This window comes from Zonotrichia leucophrys, chromosome 2 (genome assembly GCF_028769735.1).
Source record: "Zonotrichia leucophrys gambelii isolate GWCS_2022_RI chromosome 2, RI_Zleu_2.0, whole genome shotgun sequence".
Lineage (NCBI taxonomy): Eukaryota > Metazoa > Chordata > Aves > Passeriformes > Passerellidae > Zonotrichia > Zonotrichia leucophrys.
This window is the reverse complement of record NC_088171.1, coordinates 11,507,282-11,525,607: the sequence shown is the minus strand read 5'-3', so window position 1 is coordinate 11,525,607 and position 18,326 is coordinate 11,507,282. Positions and strand designations below refer to the sequence as shown.

The 18,326-nt window shown below is 38.6% G+C and overlaps 1 protein-coding gene across 2 annotated transcripts in view; it reads right to left on the bottom strand.

Moving 5' to 3' along the window:
- Nucleotides 1-1,316: 1,316 nt before the first annotated feature.
- WDR37 (WD repeat domain 37) overlaps nt 1,317-18,326 on the bottom strand; it is a 44,843-nt gene continuing 27,833 nt past the window's right edge. For both annotated transcript variants that reach the window (XM_064703938.1, XM_064703939.1), the window contains 3 exons: nt 7,764-7,898; nt 6,329-6,443; nt 1,317-4,433 (listed from right to left, as the gene is read on the bottom strand). In XM_064703938.1, the coding sequence (XP_064560008.1) occupies nt 4,302-4,433; nt 6,329-6,443; nt 7,764-7,898 (382 nt within the window). In that variant the 3' untranslated portion in view covers nt 1,317-4,301. The remainder of the gene's footprint in view (nt 4,434-6,328; nt 6,444-7,763; nt 7,899-18,326) is intronic.

Below are 18,326 nucleotides of genomic sequence, written 5' to 3'. Positions count from 1 at the left end.
CCCCAAACCTGTACAAAATATCCAAGCTGCAAATTCAGGAACTTGGGCTCAACACTGCAAACACCCACCAACCTCAACCCTACACCTCTGAGAAACAGCCCCTTGCGGTAGTACTGAATATTCTCACTTGGAGGACATTGACAAGCAGCACATCTACAAAATCCCACAGTGCTCCACTATAACACCTCTCCCAGTTAATGCTAAGTTTTGACCAGGATTTACTGTTTGAATTAAACAGGATTTCCTCTGTAAGCTCCTGCAAATTACTTATGTTCAGAAAACTCTGACCTGTGGGAATTAGAAAAGGTAACAACAACTCCTTAAAAATAAAATATCACAAGGCTGAGTAATTTTTCAGAGACATACTCAGGTCTCAACAGACCATTAAATAAAATTTCTATGCCGGTCTAAAGAGCAAACTACGGTGCATGACAGAGTGGTTCTCCTGCAGCTCATCTTCAGGTTTAAACACAGACAGACTCCTGAAACCACTAGTTGTACATGATATTTACTTAGGGGTTTAAAATAATACTAGAAATACTAAGTTTAAGTCAGTTGGCAGTAAAGCCTGACTTGTAAGCCCTCAGCTAAAATCAACTGAAGCCCAGGGTCTGGCATTGTCTCAACCCAGCCCTTATGTCAGTTGTGCTACCTTGGAACTCCAGTCTCTTATTTTTGGTCTATACCACCAGCATCTCTGATTAATCCCAAATGAGGGATCCAAAGCACATTGCAGGAGAATAAGGCGCACTCAGGCACCAGCCAAGACTCTGCCTTGGCTTCTGAAACCCAAGGCTTTCTACAACACCAAGTTCTTTGGGTTTTACTCCAACACTACACAGCTTTGGTTTGAACATGGGTCCAACAAGCAACCTACCTTTAACCTACAGAAAAACTGAGGGTGGGTTCTCCTCATTAGAGTAGTTTTGCAATACTTTCACTGTATTCTAAACATTTAAAAATTGCTTAGATTTCATTTCAAAATATCAGTTTGTAAAGTGGGGTGAAAAGTCATGGAAATTTCTGCATAATCTGCATAACAAGATGCAATTACAATTTTTTTTTCATAAAGAATGGGAGCAGACAGTACAAATGCAGTCCTGAACACCCTTTACTGGCAGTTTGACAATTAGTGCTACAGAAGACTCACTGTAATAAACAGACTTGTCCCTCTCTTCCAAACTGTGCTCATCAATGCCTCAGAAACAAATTTTTTTAGTAGAAGAGTGGAAATTGACTAGGGAGATCTTTGACTACAAAAAAATTGAAATATTAACATCAACAGTAACCTTAATGCAACACAGAAAAACAGGAAATTGCAAAAAAAAATTGTTGAATGTTTTAATGCATTTTGAATTGTAATGAAGAAAAACATTTTACATCTAAAAACAAATTAGCAGAATAATAAAAAGTGGTTCCACATAACTTATAAATTCTTTTCCCCAAAAGGTAGTTTTCACAGATTTAGGCAACAAATAAGATGTTTCATTCCAGATCTTTCTGATTGTAAAGTATACACAAACTTTGTGAAAATTGATGTGCATTGCTTGAGAGAAAGACACAGAAGCTTGGTTTTGCCTGGTGATGAGTTTTCTGTGAAATTCTGCACAATACTGAAACTGTAACTGCAACTCTGCTCCATTTAATGAAATGCTGGACATTGTTAGTGCTGAAAAAACACTCTTTAGAACATTTAGAGCCATGAAATGTTTTCCACATATTTAGTCAATGTGGTATATTCACTACCCCTGCTCATATGTTTAGCTTCCAGAGGAATGGCAGTTTGGCTTACCCTTCACTACAGTACAGAAAACTACACTAAGTGATAGTTCAGTGTTCAGCTGATTTAAGTATTAGCCTGCTCATAAGAACGTGGCTCTAGCACCTTGTTTGGTTGATTCTTTTCAAAATGAAACCATGTAATGTTTCACCCATTCTGGTGCCAGAGGATGGCCCCTCTGGTGATATAAAAAGTTTGCAGCAATGATGATTAAACTGCATAGAGTCCAGTGGTTCTGTACTACATATGTATGAGAGAAGCTTAGACACTTTAGTTTAGGAGGACCAAAACCAGTGACCCTCTCCTCTGCCTCAGGTAATAGAGGAGAGCCATTGTCCAGATCCTACATGCAGGCCATGCTGGAGAAACTGTTTGTACTGGACAGACACTTTTCTCTTGTTTTAAAAAACAGCATAAACCTTTGTAAAGTTCTCTCTGTTACCAACTAAAAGAAAGTGAGTCTTGTTTCCTTAAGGAATAAAACCTGTAACGCAACAACAAATGGCTTTAACCCAGAGCAAAAAATCCAGGAGAAAAAAAAAAGTGAAAATAAACATTGTTTTAACTCTTACCACCAGAAGACTTAAAACTCTGCAGCTGCTTTCTGCAACCTCACTAGTTTTAGTATTTAAGATTACTCCAGTGCAGTTGTCCATCTTGCCTCTCAAGAAAAAATCCCAAACCCCATAACAGAAAAACACAAGGGATCAAACCACTCTGATGACATGTACTACAAGGACACTACATATATTCTCCATTAAATATTTTGTGTTTCCTTAATGTTACAGTCCAAAACAATGTTTAGGTCCCCCATTTTCCTTCCATTCCTCACTGATGCATTCACTATCCCATCCCACTGTACTCCCATGCCACACAAATGTTAGTTAACAGGAGAACCAGCTAACACATATCTTAATGTCATTATAAACAGTGATGCAGAGGACATGAGCACAGCTGTAGTTGCACAGAATCATGATGATGAGATACAGAGCTCCTAATACATTTGCCAAGCCACCATGGACCCCAAGATTCCCACTGTCAGAGTGCACCCTTCCTTACCCCCACCCTTCATCTTACACTGTGATATGTCAGACAAAACCAAGTGTCTGTCTGAGGCAGCCCTTCCATTCTTTCCAAGACACCAGCTGCCACCTGCATTTACTGATAGCAGCAGCTGCAGAGTAACACCCCACTGCCAGTGCAAAAACAGCTAAACACAGTGAGGAGCAAAACCAAAGATCATTTGGGAGAAAGAAGGGAGAGCTATGCTAATTAACCCCTTTTGGAACAGGACTGCAGTGCCCCTGTCATGGCTGGGTGGCACATGATGCTGACAGTGTATTGCTCCACTAGCTTTATGTGTTAACTACCTTAAGGATCACATGTAGTATGATTGTCTTTCCTCTCCTGTCAGAGATAGTACTTCAGCCACAGACCAAAGGTGCTTTTTTCTAGGCTACAGAGAGATTTGATGCATCTTGACCAACATTCATTTTTGAGGTAGTACTCATTTACTTTGTATTGCTGGCTCAAAATAAAAATATGGGAAGTGAACACAATTAAAAGTATGCTCACTGTAGGTACATAAACAAAATCATCAACCCCCAAATAAACTATTTCCTTACTGGGCAGATCACCAAAAGGAATTAATCCTTCTTACAAAGGTTAGCTCACATTCACTGGTAAAGTCAAACTTTCATAAATGGTTTATAACAATAGCTATAAACTAAAGTGCTTCAGAATTTGCTTGACTAGATTTCAGTGATTAGAATTGTAATATTCTGGATTTTTGCTAATATGAAATGTGATGAGGTTTCAGAATCACTTTCTATAAGAAGGGCAGAATGAATCTTTTTCTTTTTTTTTTTTTCAAAATAAAAAGTACAAAAAAGATTACAAATAAACCTGGCAGTCTATACTCACTACAAGTTTCTTGCATTTTCCTTCTCAAATCTACTATTTCTCTAGTAACCGGAGTAAAAATGGAGTTGAAGTTGCACTATATGGCAGCACTAAAAAAAGTATTTAAATCAGATGCAAACAGGAAAATGTTTACAATCATACAACTAGCGAAATTCACACTTCATTTCAAAGTTTTAGCCCTGCAGATTCCTTTTAACACAAGGCAGATATGTAGAGTCATGGAAAAACGTAACAGACTGTATACACTCTCTACAGTAATTACATAAGTTTCACATTTATGTCACAAATGTAATGCCCTACTGTGTAACTATTAAATGCTAAATAACTTATGAACATTTATGTGCTCTACGCAACAGTGAACATATTGACCAGTGGATGCCAAAATATAAAATTTCATACACAAGACAAACTAATTCTTAAAAAAATCACATTTTTCTGTACAACCCATGCAAACTGTGCACAATGTGGTAACAAGAACAACACTTGCTCAAGTCTCCCCTCAGGGAAGAGCTGTTACAGCGACAGCAGACCAGTGTTCAGAGCAGCCTGCCCAGGTGTAGAAGTCCACGGCGACACAAACGCAGAAACTCCCAGCACTTCACTTCTCCTGTAGCAGAGCAGGGATGTTGATGTTCCAGCCGATGGCCTGGCGGTCAAAGCCACACGTGAAGAGGTTGCAGATGGGATGGTCCTCACACCAGGCACAGCAGCAAACCATCCTCCTGTGCCCCTGCCACCGCACGGGAGGGAGACAGCGCTGTTACTGACACGGACTGCGACTGCTGGGCAACAGCTCACTGCAACTCAGCCCTGCCAATCCTCAGCCCACTCTCTGCAAACAGCCCTTGAGAATCTAAAGGTCACTGCTACCTGCATCTGTATGCTACAAGTCTTCATAATGATGTGACTCCTCAGCACTGAGTCCATAAGGACAGATGCATACAAAAAGGTGCATCAAAATTTTTTGAGTTTTCCAAGGTCTGTTTGCTATCTAGTTATATTTTCTTTACAAAAGCAAATCAAATCTTGATTTTAGCATTTTTAGTTATAAAATCAGTCTTAAAATAAGGAATTACTTGATGGCAACTACTTTGTAACAAGCCCGCAAGACTAAGTGTCCATAACATCCATAATTCAGGAGAGAGAATACTGCAGGCAGGAAGAGTGTCATACTGATGCAAATAGTTCAGCAGCAACAAAAATGTCCAAAATAGGGTTCTGACCAACATTCAGGTTAAAAAAAGAAATAAATAGTCATGATTTCAGTAGTGTCAGCTTGAATGGAACTACTAAGGAAAAAAGGAAAACATGCACACATACACAAAAAAACCCTCAAGACTATAATAAATTTTAAAACCTACCTAAATTAGAAAAAAAATCTAAGAGAGATAATTAAGTCTTAGAAGTCCTTCCTAAATTCTGTCAAGAACTGCTGAATCAACCTCCAAAAAAGTCTATTTATGTGATATAATCCAATTAATTTTACTTAGTCTGATTTGCTCCATTAGTGATGCTTGCCATGCCAAATAGTGCCATAAATGCACAAAACCTGATGGCTGCAGCAAGGATGGTTTATTACATGGTAGGATGTATCTAGAAACTATGTGAATAAGCATAGAAGAAAAAAATTAAAATTTATCACAAAGTCATACAAGGTGACCTCACAAAACTGACCCTCACATTTTCCCTCTATGTCTCTATGTCATGGAATCACAGAATGGTTTGGGTTGGAAGGGACCTTAAAGATCATCTGGTTCCAACCTTCCTGCCATGGGCAGGGACTTTCCAGTACACCTAGTTACTCAGAGCCCCATCCAGCTTGGAATATATAAACCAGCTACATACTGTGTAATTAAAAATAAAAAAAATCACCATGAGAAAATTATCATTAAACCTCATAGTGAGCCATTTTTCTGACATGATTCACATCAAGACACTAAAACACATCAGAAATGCTCTTACATACTTTTTCCATTTCATAGAGAAGGCAGATGTGTGTTTCACTTTAGTAAGGGGAAACATCGTGATAAAATTCACTTGAAACACCATCACCAACTCCAATAAAAACGTTTAAAACGTTTCAGATCACCACGTTGGTTATTTTGAATAACTAAGGGCGTATTTATTGAGACCAGTGCTGTGACCATGTTCACAGGGGTCCGAGGTTAAGGGAAGAGATGAGAGTGTTGACTCCATGTTTCAGAAGGCTAATTTATTATTTTATGATATATATTATATTAAAACTATACTAAAAGAATAGAAGAAAGGATTTCATCAGAAGGCTAGCTAAGAATAGAAAAAGAAAGAATGATAACAAAGGCTTGTGTCTCAGACAGACAGTTCAAGACAGCTGACTGTGATTGGCCATTAATTACAAACAACTTTATGAGACCAATCACAGATCCACCTGTGGCATTCCACAGCAGCAGATAATCATTGCTTACATTTTGTTCCTGAGGCCTCTCAGCTTCTCAGGAGGAAAAATCCTAAGGAAAGGATTTTTCATAAAAGATGTCTGTGACACAGTGCCGCTCAGCATTTGCTCAGCTGTAAGGCAGACAGAGCAAATGCCATTTGTCCCTGCCTGAGGAAGGCCAGAGGCAGGAGGGGCAGCCCTGCAGGTACCTGTCTGTTGCTGCGGGGCAGCCGCGCCAGCCGCACCCCGGACATGTCGAACAGCCGCACCTGCCGGTTGTCGTGGGGAAGGGCGATGATCCTCTGGCCAACACACACGTTAATCCTGCAGAGAAGGGACAAAAGGAGGTGGGGAGCAAACAACAGGCCTGGCAAATAGAAACTGACAGCACAAATTTAAGCTCACAGGAAGGGATGCAGCTGAATTTTTCCTGGCTAGAAGTCACAAATGGAAAGAGAAAATAAATATTGAACCATTGAGGTGTTCTCTGCAAGAGCCAAAATGAGGGATGTGGGACTCCAGGGGCTCTCCAAAATGCAATTTATTCCATCCAAGAGGTTACAGCAGTCCAGGGTCATGGGTGACAGAGCTGTGCCCACAGCTGTCAGCTCCAGCTGCAGGCAGGCCTGGACACCCTTTGGTTTTGGTTACATTGCATTATATACTTTCCTTTGCTGAGCATCTTAATAGAGCAGAACCAATCTATTCCCTAACTTTTATCTATAGACTCTCATAACTACTATAATTACCACATTCATGTTGCTATTCTCCAATCACTAAAAGTTAGTACATTACAGTTTAAGCCAGAAGTTGTTTTTCAGTTTTCTTGCAGTGGAAAATTCTGAGACTTTTTTCCTGCTTGCAACTTTGCTGACTTGTTTGCCTGTGGAATCTTTCTGCTTGGTAAAAACACCTTGTTTGAGGTGGGTTTATCCTTTGCTCTAAGTCATAAAACTCCTTCTAACTAACATACCCTTTGCCTTCTTGGTTATCCAGTAATACTGGCTCAGCAATTCTTTTCTTCTGTATCAAAACTTGCTTCCATCTCTATTCCTTCATCAGACTACATTTAAAAATCTTTCTGCCAAGCATACATAGCTATGAGACTTTCTTGTCAAACTTTTATTTTCCCAACAATTTTCTACTGTACTAGATCCTCAAATAGCCTTAACATCCACATTTTCATATAGAAAATTTCTTAAAAGCAATGTACTTACTAAAAATTAATGTTGATCACACCTGTACTTTATAGAACCATTTCAGACCTTTTTCAAATTCTTATAAATCTCAAGTTTAATTTCAGGAACAAAAAATAGATGTATATTCAGTGAATTAACAGAATAGACTATTTCAGTTGAGAGGTACCTGCAACAATCATCCAGTCCAACTACCTCACCAATTCAGGCCTGATCAAAGCTTAAAGCAGGTTATTAAGGGTATTGGCCAAATAATTCATAAATACTGGAAGGCTTGGTGTATCAACCACCTCTCCAGGAAACCTGTTTGACCACCCTCTCAGGAAAGAAATGTCCATCTAAACCTCTGTGGCACAGCTTTAAACCACTCCCACATGTGAAAGAAATTAAGAATTAATTAAGAAAGCACGAATTAAGCAAAGCAGTAACCCAGAGAAGATCTGCTCACCTGTTGATTGCAGAATCTGTGCGGATGGTTGCAATGGGACTCCTCATGTTTTTCAAATCCCAGACTTTTACTGTACGGTCATCGCTACCAGAAACAACGTTGTCTCCCACAGTGAAAACTGCAGATGTCACAGTGCTAAACAACCAGGAGCAAAGACAAAGATGTCAAACTCTAAACTTCTTTATTAAACTAGCATCTGATTTAAAGTTTTATTTTCTGTTCCTGTGCTTCCTTTAGCACATGTAGTTTGCCTATTTTATTTTAAGCAGAGTAATCTGAAATTTTAAAATTCCAAGCAATTAGTTTTAAAGTAAAAAATATTCTTACTAGAAGCTATGACACTTAAAGTGAACAGGGTTTGAGTGGCCCCAGTGCTAAGAGAAGGAGCCCAACAGTAGAGACTCACTCTGGAGGCATCTTTCATATTCCACTCATTCTGACATGAGCTAAAGAGGCCCAGTCTTGGGCCTGAATCCACTTTTGAAGTTCTGCAGGTTTATCACACAACCCCAACAGAATTAGTAGCATAGAGTACAAATCTTCTTAAGTAATTTTAGATCAGTAACCAAGCTTTTCTTTCCACCCAAAGATTTCTGTAGAACTATCCCAGACATTTTCATTCACTGCACAGATACTGAGGAGGCCCTAAACACCTGAGAGGTAGCTAAAGCTGTTCTGTACACACACAGGAACATGCTGTAACCCACACACAGAGTCCCCAGTGTAGCTCCACAACCAATAGCTACAGCAATTAACAATCTCTAATTGTGATTTCTAGTCCTGTTTCACAAGCAGCTAAAGTCTGAGAGTCAGATAAAAAATGGCAAGTAGCAAGAAGAAGGACAAGCATACAGTTCTTCAAATTTTACCTAGCATGACTAGAAATGCACAAGGGCAAGTCAGAGAAAGACTCATGGGAATATTTCTAGCAATTGAAGTCCAACATATTACTTCCAGAAGCTATTTTATAAAGAATTGTATTTTAGAATTATATTATCTTTGTATTTTACAGCCTCAGATAACAGTATGTCATCAATATAATGGGTTTAAGCAATTTTCATGATTCTATGATTATTTTTAAATACTTTACCTTTATTTCATATTAACCAATTAAAAGCTTTTGTACTACAATTTTCATTGTAATTGTGTGAATTCCCAACTCAAAGCCAGTTATTTTCTGCCCACATAATGTACTAACAAAGCATTTTTAGGGAAGGCTTCTCAATTCTGTTTCTACAGATTTGATTTAATGACCTATCTTGTAACTTGGGTCATGCACATCAATTTCTTAGAACTTAGTAATTTTAATTTAAGTTGTCAGTTGTTACTGTCACTTTAGTTGTTCTGCAGAAATTTGAATTCATGTCCTATCCAAGCTGCTGATTAAGATTAGCACAAGCCAGGTCACAATGGACCAGTTTATGCAAGCCTCTTAATTTAAATTGACACCAAATTAAGTTTTAATTAGGATGAAGGCCCACTTTTTTCATGATACCAAGTTTCCTAACACATTATTAGAGTGCAGCTAAGCCACCAGGGAGATGATTACAGAAAGAACCAAGAGGTCTTCGAATAATCTTCTGGACTTTATGAACAAAAAGTCAAAAAGTTATAACATACATGAAGGCCACAACTGCTGAGTCTCTTTCATCAGGCACCATCTTATTTGGGGAAAAAACTCACTCATGCAGTCAAGCTGCTGCACAATACAGCTGGCATGTTCTTACCACCAAACTTATCTCCTACCAGCCCAAACTCCTTTAAATTTACCAATATCTGCACTTCTCAGTAGTTCTCCACAAATTGAAGCTCAGAAAAAAAAAAAATCAGACCTTTACTAATCTCTATACTGCTGCAATACATTTGAAGCAAAGTTTACAAGTTTAAAATTCTCTATTCAATCTCCATAATTTCCACACACATTGGGAGACTTCCTAACACACAACAGCATAAAGAATTCAAGTAATAGAAAATCTCCAGGAAAATGAATAAACTGTGCTTTAGTATTCTGCTGCCAACAAACAAATCTGATCTCTTTCCACATCATACATTTTATTCCAATTACAGTTGGAATACATTGGGAGACTGTCTTAAAATAACTCTCCACTTCTGGGTGTTTTTTTTTTCAAAACTTTAAAGAGCTTTCCAGCTTCTTTGATCTCATATTGGTTTTGCTTTATCATTTATCACTTTCAAACATGGTTAAGTTTCTTTGACCACATAAGGTTCTCTAATCCTTAGATTTATCATTTTTAAATGAAAACATTCAAAACTATTGCCAGGAAAACAGAATGCCAGCCCCAGGTTAGCTCAATTCTTCCTGTTCCTCCAAAGACTCTCAACAGATAACAAAATCCTTTCCAGCTTAACTTACTCTTTCAGCTTAACTGTTCAGATATTACTGGGTACACCAAGCAAAAGTTTGTAAAATAAAAATGCATTTAAATTCTTCTGTACTTTCTGGAAATAGGGCAAGAGATAGAAATGCAAAGGGAAAGCTGCTGGTCTCTTTTCAGTGACAACTTTAAAGGTGCTTAGTGGCCTTAGCCCTCCATTCACCCTCAGCTCAGCCCTGCAAGGCCCTGCAGGTTGGGATGTGCACTATCTGCAAGCACATGGGACTATGAAAACAATCTTTTACATAAAGAGCTTTGAATTTAATGGCTAAATATAAAAACACTTCTTACTGAACCCAGTGTTTATGACCAAGAATTTTGGTCCCAGTTCCAGAGCAAACAGCATATGGATGTCTGCATAACATTCCCTATGCTTTACAAAAACAAAGCATGACTCTCTAAGGGAAACACTCAATTCAATTCTCAAAGACATCTTTTCAAAATAGGATTGCAAGGCTTGAATTTTTAAGTCTAGAAAGGCCAAAACAGTATCATCATTCTCACAAACCTGACAATGCTGGGAAGAGTTATCAGCACTTCATTCATCAGAGTAAAGACAAAGTGGTTTTTGGGTTTTTTCTTTTTTACTTTAAAGTGGAACATAATGAGTTGACATTTAAAAAAAAAAATCACATGCATCTAAATTCAAAATCATGCTCAACATTATAGACATAAAACATGAGCAAGTACTGTGCTCACAGACCTTGTGCAGTACAAATTACATTCTGTCTCCTCTGGTACTCCAACTGGGGCATCTCTTAATATGACAGATGCATCTCAGCAACTTTTTTTTGTTTTGTGTTTATTTGGGTTTTTTAAATTAAAACAAAATAGAAGAAGAAAGGCCACTTCCTACTTATAAACTAAGCCAAGATTTCAGCCCAACTAAAGGGGAATGGTGAGAAGGAAGAAAAGGACACAATGCCTGTGGGAGGAAGTTAACAGAACCAGCCAATAAACAAATAACCTTTCAAAAGTATTGTCTCCATAACCCCATCCATATCACAAAAATTAAAAGCCTTTTCCCTCTGATTTCATGTGGCTAGATTTAATTTTTGTTTATATTAATCTTCAGTTTGTTCTCACCCAGATAAAACTCTGGTTAACATCCCCTTGGCTAAATTAATAAAAAGTGTCAACAAAAGATCATCAGCCCCCATGTTAATTGAATGCTAGAAGACATTAGATTTTTAATAACTCAAAAAGATGACAGGTATTGTAGGACATTAAAGAAAAAAAAGAAAGAAACAAGCAAAGAGGAAGCAGTCTGATGACACTTCAAACTGTGGGTCCCACAGGGAGTTTGGTGTGCTACAACTATTCTCCAAAAAAGCTTCAGCCTCCGCCAAACCCCAGCAAAACTCATTTATCTTGTCACAGGGAGCAGCCGAGCGTGTACTTCCAGCTGACAGCGTGGCACTTCCTCAGCACACACCAGTGCCTGGCCTGCACCATCCTGCTCCCTGCGTGGGTCTCAATCACCAGAAATGCTGCGCTGCTCGCACTCCTCATTAGGCCCAACAGCTGTCTCCCAGTCACACTGAGACACAAAACTGCTTTGCATAACAATCTGCTGAAATTTCACACATAGGGGAAGGGGGAAAGAAAAAACATGGAAAATGTTGGACCATGAAATGCTGATGCAGAGCTCTCGCTGGCAATGCACCAAAAAAGAAGTTAACGCTGCTCTTTCCATTTTGATTTGCAACTTAAACTGGGATTTACCATCAAACTGGGACACAACACATTTTCACAGACTTAAACAGGCATCTACATGTATAAATCTATGTGTGGGATGAAAATGGACTAAACCAGAGCTTTCAGAAAGAATTTATTCAAGGTAACTTGAATACACACAATTACAGTTGTATGGAACCAGCAAAATTTGAGGGCTCAAATATGCCTGTAATTTTTATTAGTAAAATTGAGAAACAAAACCTAAAGGAAGCTCAATTTGGTAACACATTTTCTGCACAAGCTTCCTTTGTTTTAAGGGAACAAATCATATCCTCACATCAAGCAGTCTGCAGCCTGAGGGGATGCCAGGAACTGCGTTTAAAATCTCCAGATGTGGACAACCCCACTGCCCATCTCAACAGGAGATGGCACTGGCCACAGGAGGCCCAGGTGAGGAACCCACCAGAACCTCCACATTCGAGTGCATTCAGGTTTCAGAAATGCTAAAAGCACTCAATTCCAGCAAGAGCTACACACATCAATCCACATAATTCCCAAAGTCTGTCTGTGGATTTATCTCCAAATATCAGCAGAGCTTTTTTGTGCAACTTAAGAAATAGTAAGAGCAAACCATGAAGGAATTACAGAAGCACAGAACCATTTAGGTTGGAAAAGACCTCAGAGGTCATTGAGTCCACCCTGTGATGGAACACCACTGTGTCACCCAGACCATGGCACTGAGTGCCACATCCAGTCTTTCCTCAAACACCTCCAGGGACTCCACCACCTCCTGGGCAGCCCATTCCAATGTCTAATCACCCTTTCTGTGAAGAAATTCCTCCTAATGTCCAACCTAAACCTCCCCTAGCAGCTTGAGACCATTTCCTCTTGTCCTGCCACTGGCTGCCTGGGAGAAGAGACCAACCTGGCTACAACCTCCTTTCAGGGAGCTGTAGAGAGTGGCACTTTGATAACTCCATGCCAGTATCAGGTTGGGGGAATGTTACAAGAGAAAGGTGGGAATTCAAGGGAACAAGAAGTGGCGGCTTGGATGGGCTGAAGGCATGTAAAACATGCTGGCCCTAGTCTGTCCTGAAATAGACCTATGAAGAAGCCCTCAGCAAGGGAAGTGAGGCACATTCAAAGCTGGACCCCTGAGCTATCACTATTAAGGCTGCTAACAAGTCTAAGAAAACCACTGAATTCTTATCATGGTCTGTTACATCTATGTAGTAAAAGTAAACCAAAAGGTCTTGTAAAATGTCCAGAAGCATTAGAAGCATTTCAAAAAAGCTAACCCTAGAGCTTTGAACCCAGGCCATAATCTTCATTTAAAGAATATTCAACATGCAAATGTAGGATCAGAACAGTGTGTGAAATGCAAGTTTGGAGCCTTTTTTCAATGAAATGCAAGAGGAAAATGTCCCTCAGCACACAAAACAAGGTAGGAATATTAATAGCAATATCAGAACCATCTAGTTAATCAGTGAGGCTTGGGAAGAAAACTGAATGTTTCATCACAAAAATTTTGCATTTCTTACAGAAGCTAGATTGAGATATCCACACATGGGGAATGCCTAAGGCATTCTTTGATGAGAAACAACAGAAAAATGGTAGACAAAGCATCACTAAAGTCATTAATAACTGAACCAAGAACAGGACTGTCTTGAAAAGAACAGATGTGTTAGACTCATCAAACACCACTGATAGCATCCAACTGGTTACACTTTGTTTGGCACAAAAGGTTTTAACTAAAAGCCCAATTTAGTCAAAGGTGCAAAGCCTGCATTTTTAGGACTATATCTGCACATGCTCTAACTTCACCAAGAAAGTGTGGTTGAACAAGAATACCTAGCAGTGACCTTGTAATATTGGGCATATCTAGAATAAGACTGCTTCCAACAGGGATGTCTAATGGCATTGCTGCCTGGAGAAGAGGCACTTCTTCCCCTGCCATGACTTGCTCTTTCAAGAACAATATATACAAAACAGACACAAATAAGACATGAGAATTAAATCTTGCAGATCCAAGAATCTGAGAAAGCCAAATGACCTTGGCAAACCCAAGTGCCCACAAAAAACTAAAGCAATTACTGTTGTGAAACAGAATGCCATTTTGACATTAACTCTCAATTCACTAAATGTCAGAATTCAGCCCAGCATCCTAATCAGCAGCTGCTTAGTAATTTTTGTATTTTTAATGCAGATTCTTCAGCAAGCATAGGAGTTGGAAAACATAAACTTGAAACAAGACATATTTGCAATTCTCTAATTTCCAAGTTCTCAGGATGAAGCACAACTCACCATTCAGCTGGCACATTCAGAGACATACAGGCAGCAAATGAACAGGAACTTTCCCTTCTGGTCTCTCAGAGCCACACAAGCAGAATGAGAGGAGATGGAATATGCTGCAGCCCAAAAGAGCTATAAGCTCTTTGTAAGAAATAACATAAGATCCACGATCAGCAATTTTTTTCCTGAGTTTGCCCAGAAAGTAACACTCATACAGGTTCCACAGCTAACACACATTCATGCTTGATGCACTGGCCCAATTTAGCCACAAGGATCAGTAAGTTTGAAAAGTAGTAAACAAACTTTTTCATTTTTTTGGGCTAGGACAAAAGTACCCCCTCCAATTTATGGGGGTTTTTAAAGCTGAAAATGCATTCAATTGCCATGGCAAAGTGATGCATAACTATATACTGAACAACCAAAAAGCATTAACAAAGGATATTCACTTAAGAGTAGTAACCCAAAGCTGCTTCTGAAGATATCACTTTATTCTGTGAAGGATGGTATTTGCAAGCAGAGACTTAGAAGCCCTGCATATTTTTTTTTTTCAAGCATTACAAGAGCAATGTCCCCAACCACTGTGTACCTCTGACAGTCATTAAAGAAAACAAAACCCTTTACTATTTACCAAGAATTTTTCAGCTGCATATAAGCATCAGTATACTTCAAATATATAGCAAAAGCTGTAGTTTAAACACTGCATGTGAATCCACTAGCTAATAAACATTCTGTTGCCCATAGGGGATTAATTTATTTCCTGTGTTACTAAACTGTCAGAACAAATGTATAAAATCTGTAAAGTACTGACTAGACCTGTATGGATTAAGATTGTTTTTAAGCTACAAATGGTAAACATTTCCAGCATTAACATTTTAGAAGGCTCCACACATCAAGACACACCCCAGCACATGCAGGGTGCTTAAAGGGACAGAAAAACTCATCAAGCAGATATTCAAGAGCACGTCAGTACCAGAGTTACTCAACTAGGCCACTGTGCTGGGAAAAGCCAAGCCTTCACAGCTGGGACAAGATGGGCTGTGCAGGTGTCAGCAAAGGAAGGCACAAGTGAGATGGAATGAAAACTGCCATGGAGATGCCAGAACCATTTTGCTCCACAGAAAAAAAACCTTAGTTCAGTTTAAAGAGCTCTAATCAATAACCTCTAAAATGAATAATTTCTCAATAGGAGAACAGCTGTTATTATCAATCATGTATTTCAAAGCAGTATCTGCTGGAAAAAAATATTGGAATATGAGTTACCAGTATGATTTTTAGAGGCTTTAACTCAGGAGATCAATTTAGTTAAAGGCCACAAGTTAGTGCCTGGAATATAACATAAATGTAATCTTTTCCCAGGGCTCTTTTAAACTCTTCATGTGGGGAGCAAGACAAATTCCTAATAGTGCACATACAGAACCAGACAATAAAAAATATTTATATTTAAGGAAACATCAGTCTTATTTCCACACCATTTCATATTTTTTTCATCAGAGAATAAGTGAGATGAGCTGGGGGCATGGCAGATCTAAAGCAGTAAGTGACAAGGTACTTTTACCTTTTACTGCTGTGTGAGTAGGGCACAGGCAAATAAGTCATTTATTGAACTGAAACAGTCATATTCATACACAAACACACACATATATATATATATGAAAAATGTAAACAAGTAATGTTTACAGAACTGGAAACTTCCCTGGTAAGATACAAGTTTGAAAAAGACCCCAGCTGAATGCAGACTCGAAGGGCAAAAGTATTAACAATGTACTATACTTAGTCTATAAATGTCAAAATATACTTGAAAACACACTTTGAGGCAAATTAGGTGACTTGTAAACAAGAACAGAAAATACAAGAAGAAAATACAGGAAATTTCCATAATTAACATAAGAAACAAAGATCTTGAAGATAATAAACCATAAGATGAATCTGAAGCTCGGGCAACTAGGGAGGCACAAATTCTATAAGTTGCTTGTTTAACAGGGAAGTTAAACAAGCAGCTTCTAGAATTTGCCAAGAGGTAAGTTGAAATCTTTACTATTGGAGCAACCTAACATACAGCTGGCAATTATAAAACTACCTCTTAATTCAAAACAGCTATCAATGCAAGCTCAAGACAGACAGGTTGATCTCAATGATTCCTTCTGCCCTTACTAGAAGAGAATTTATTTTCTTAAATTGCCTTAGCAGTAAATGATAAAAAACATTCTGCTTATAATAAAGCTATGCTCAGACACTACAGTGAAAGGTGATTTTTCAGTCCACTTAAGATATAAATAATCTCTCACAGATGATGACATATCATCACTTTGACATAGAGGACAACGCACTGCAACTCTTCATTTTTTGACATCAATTAACTCTATAAAAGCTTTGTACACTCTGCTTGTAACAGGATTCTTTATTCTCTCAGCACATCAGCACCAGTTTTAGTTTTACACGATAACGAGCCGCAGCCCCAGAGTCCTCACTAAGGCCAATTAAAGGCGCTGCCTCGGGCCGGTGCTGCCACCTGCTGGTGAGCGGCGGCAGCGCGGATCGGCGCCGGGAGGAAGGGACGGCTGGGATGAGATTTTGGGTGTACGACACGATAAACACGGAATGCTGGCCTCGGGATTGAGATGTTTGGCATCTCATTATATTGGCATAGCGCATTAGGAGTTGATCTGGTGAAAAAATAGCTGCTCTGTGTGCGCCAGACTCCTCAGATACTATTCAGCCAGAGGCTGTTAAAACTTATGGTTGAGGACTTTAAATCATCAGTGTTAACAACTGTAACATCCAATTTACAGAAGTGATGCCAAGGGCCTATCAAAATACTAAATACTTGGCAAATTATTCAAACAGACATTCAGAAAAGGAAATTAAAAAAACCCAGTTTCTTCTATGCTGCTCAATATGAAGAGATTGTTGCAGTGTTGATTAGAGGGTAATTTAAAAACATTTTGCCAGTAGGTGGTACAATAAAAGAACAAAAATAAAATCCCTTAAAGTATGTCTCAACTGTAAAAATATCAACCTCCCTCCATCTCTGCTCAGTCTGCATTCACCAGTGAAACACCTTCTGTAACAGAATTACCCTTTCCACAAATGAAAGCATCAAGAGTCCTGGCCAATGAAAAATAAAATCACTTTTGAGACCATCCAGTTTAGGGTGTATTTGGTGAAAAAGCCTATGTCAATACTAAAAACTCATACATTCAAAATATAAAGATGATTAAAAGCTAGAGTAAGAGTGACTGAAGAGGTTGCAAAAGGTCTATTCCATTCCTAAAAAATGAACTTTGTGCTAGTTTATAGGTCTCAGCAATAGAAGCCAAAACACCAGCTAACAGTTTTTATAGTATGCACCATCACCCAAGGTCAACATCATTTGGTCTCAGCAAATACATGGGAAAACAGCAATGTCAGTCTTGGTCATTTCTCTGAAAAAAATATCCTGAGACAAAGCAGTTAATCAGCTTGGGGAAAAATGCAAGCATCAATGGATAGAAAACTTTACAACTTTATGAAACATTCTAGGAAAAGTGATAGAAGAATACAAAAGTGATGAGATGAAACAATTCTAGGATGTAGGCCACAAAATCAAGCTTACTGCGCTATCAGGAGAAGATGGCCACTTACACAGGATGATTGTGAAGCACCAAGTAATTTATCAAGCTCAGGAGTCCAGGGCAGATGGGGTTAAAGAGGTTTTTGGTTATATGTACGCTAGTCAATAGCTGAGGAAATTAAAAAGAGGGCACTGAAACTCAGTTATAATGTAAATTACACCATTAACAAAAACCAGAAATGTGAGTAAATACTTGGCGTTTGTATTTTGAGCTAGGATTAACAATCATCTTTTATTCTGAAGAAGGGAGGTGATTTTTTTTCTGAAACAGTCAAGCTCACACATTCACAAGTCAAGAAAAGATTTGCTTCCTTGGGTAAAGTATTTCCAAGTTATACCTGTATTTTCCATGTATCAGAGCTCCAAAAACCAGCAAGTTAAGTGAACACCAGAACACAGATTCTCAGGACTACATTTGTCCACATTCAATAATAGTCAGTATAACAACATTAAGCCTAAATTGATAATTTAAAAAGTTACATCAGAATCACTGTTTTGACAGAACATGGCAATGAGTGCCTGCTTATTTTATGTAATTAGAAGCTTTTCAGAGTAAAAATTAATCCTTTTGTATGCACTGGTTTCAAA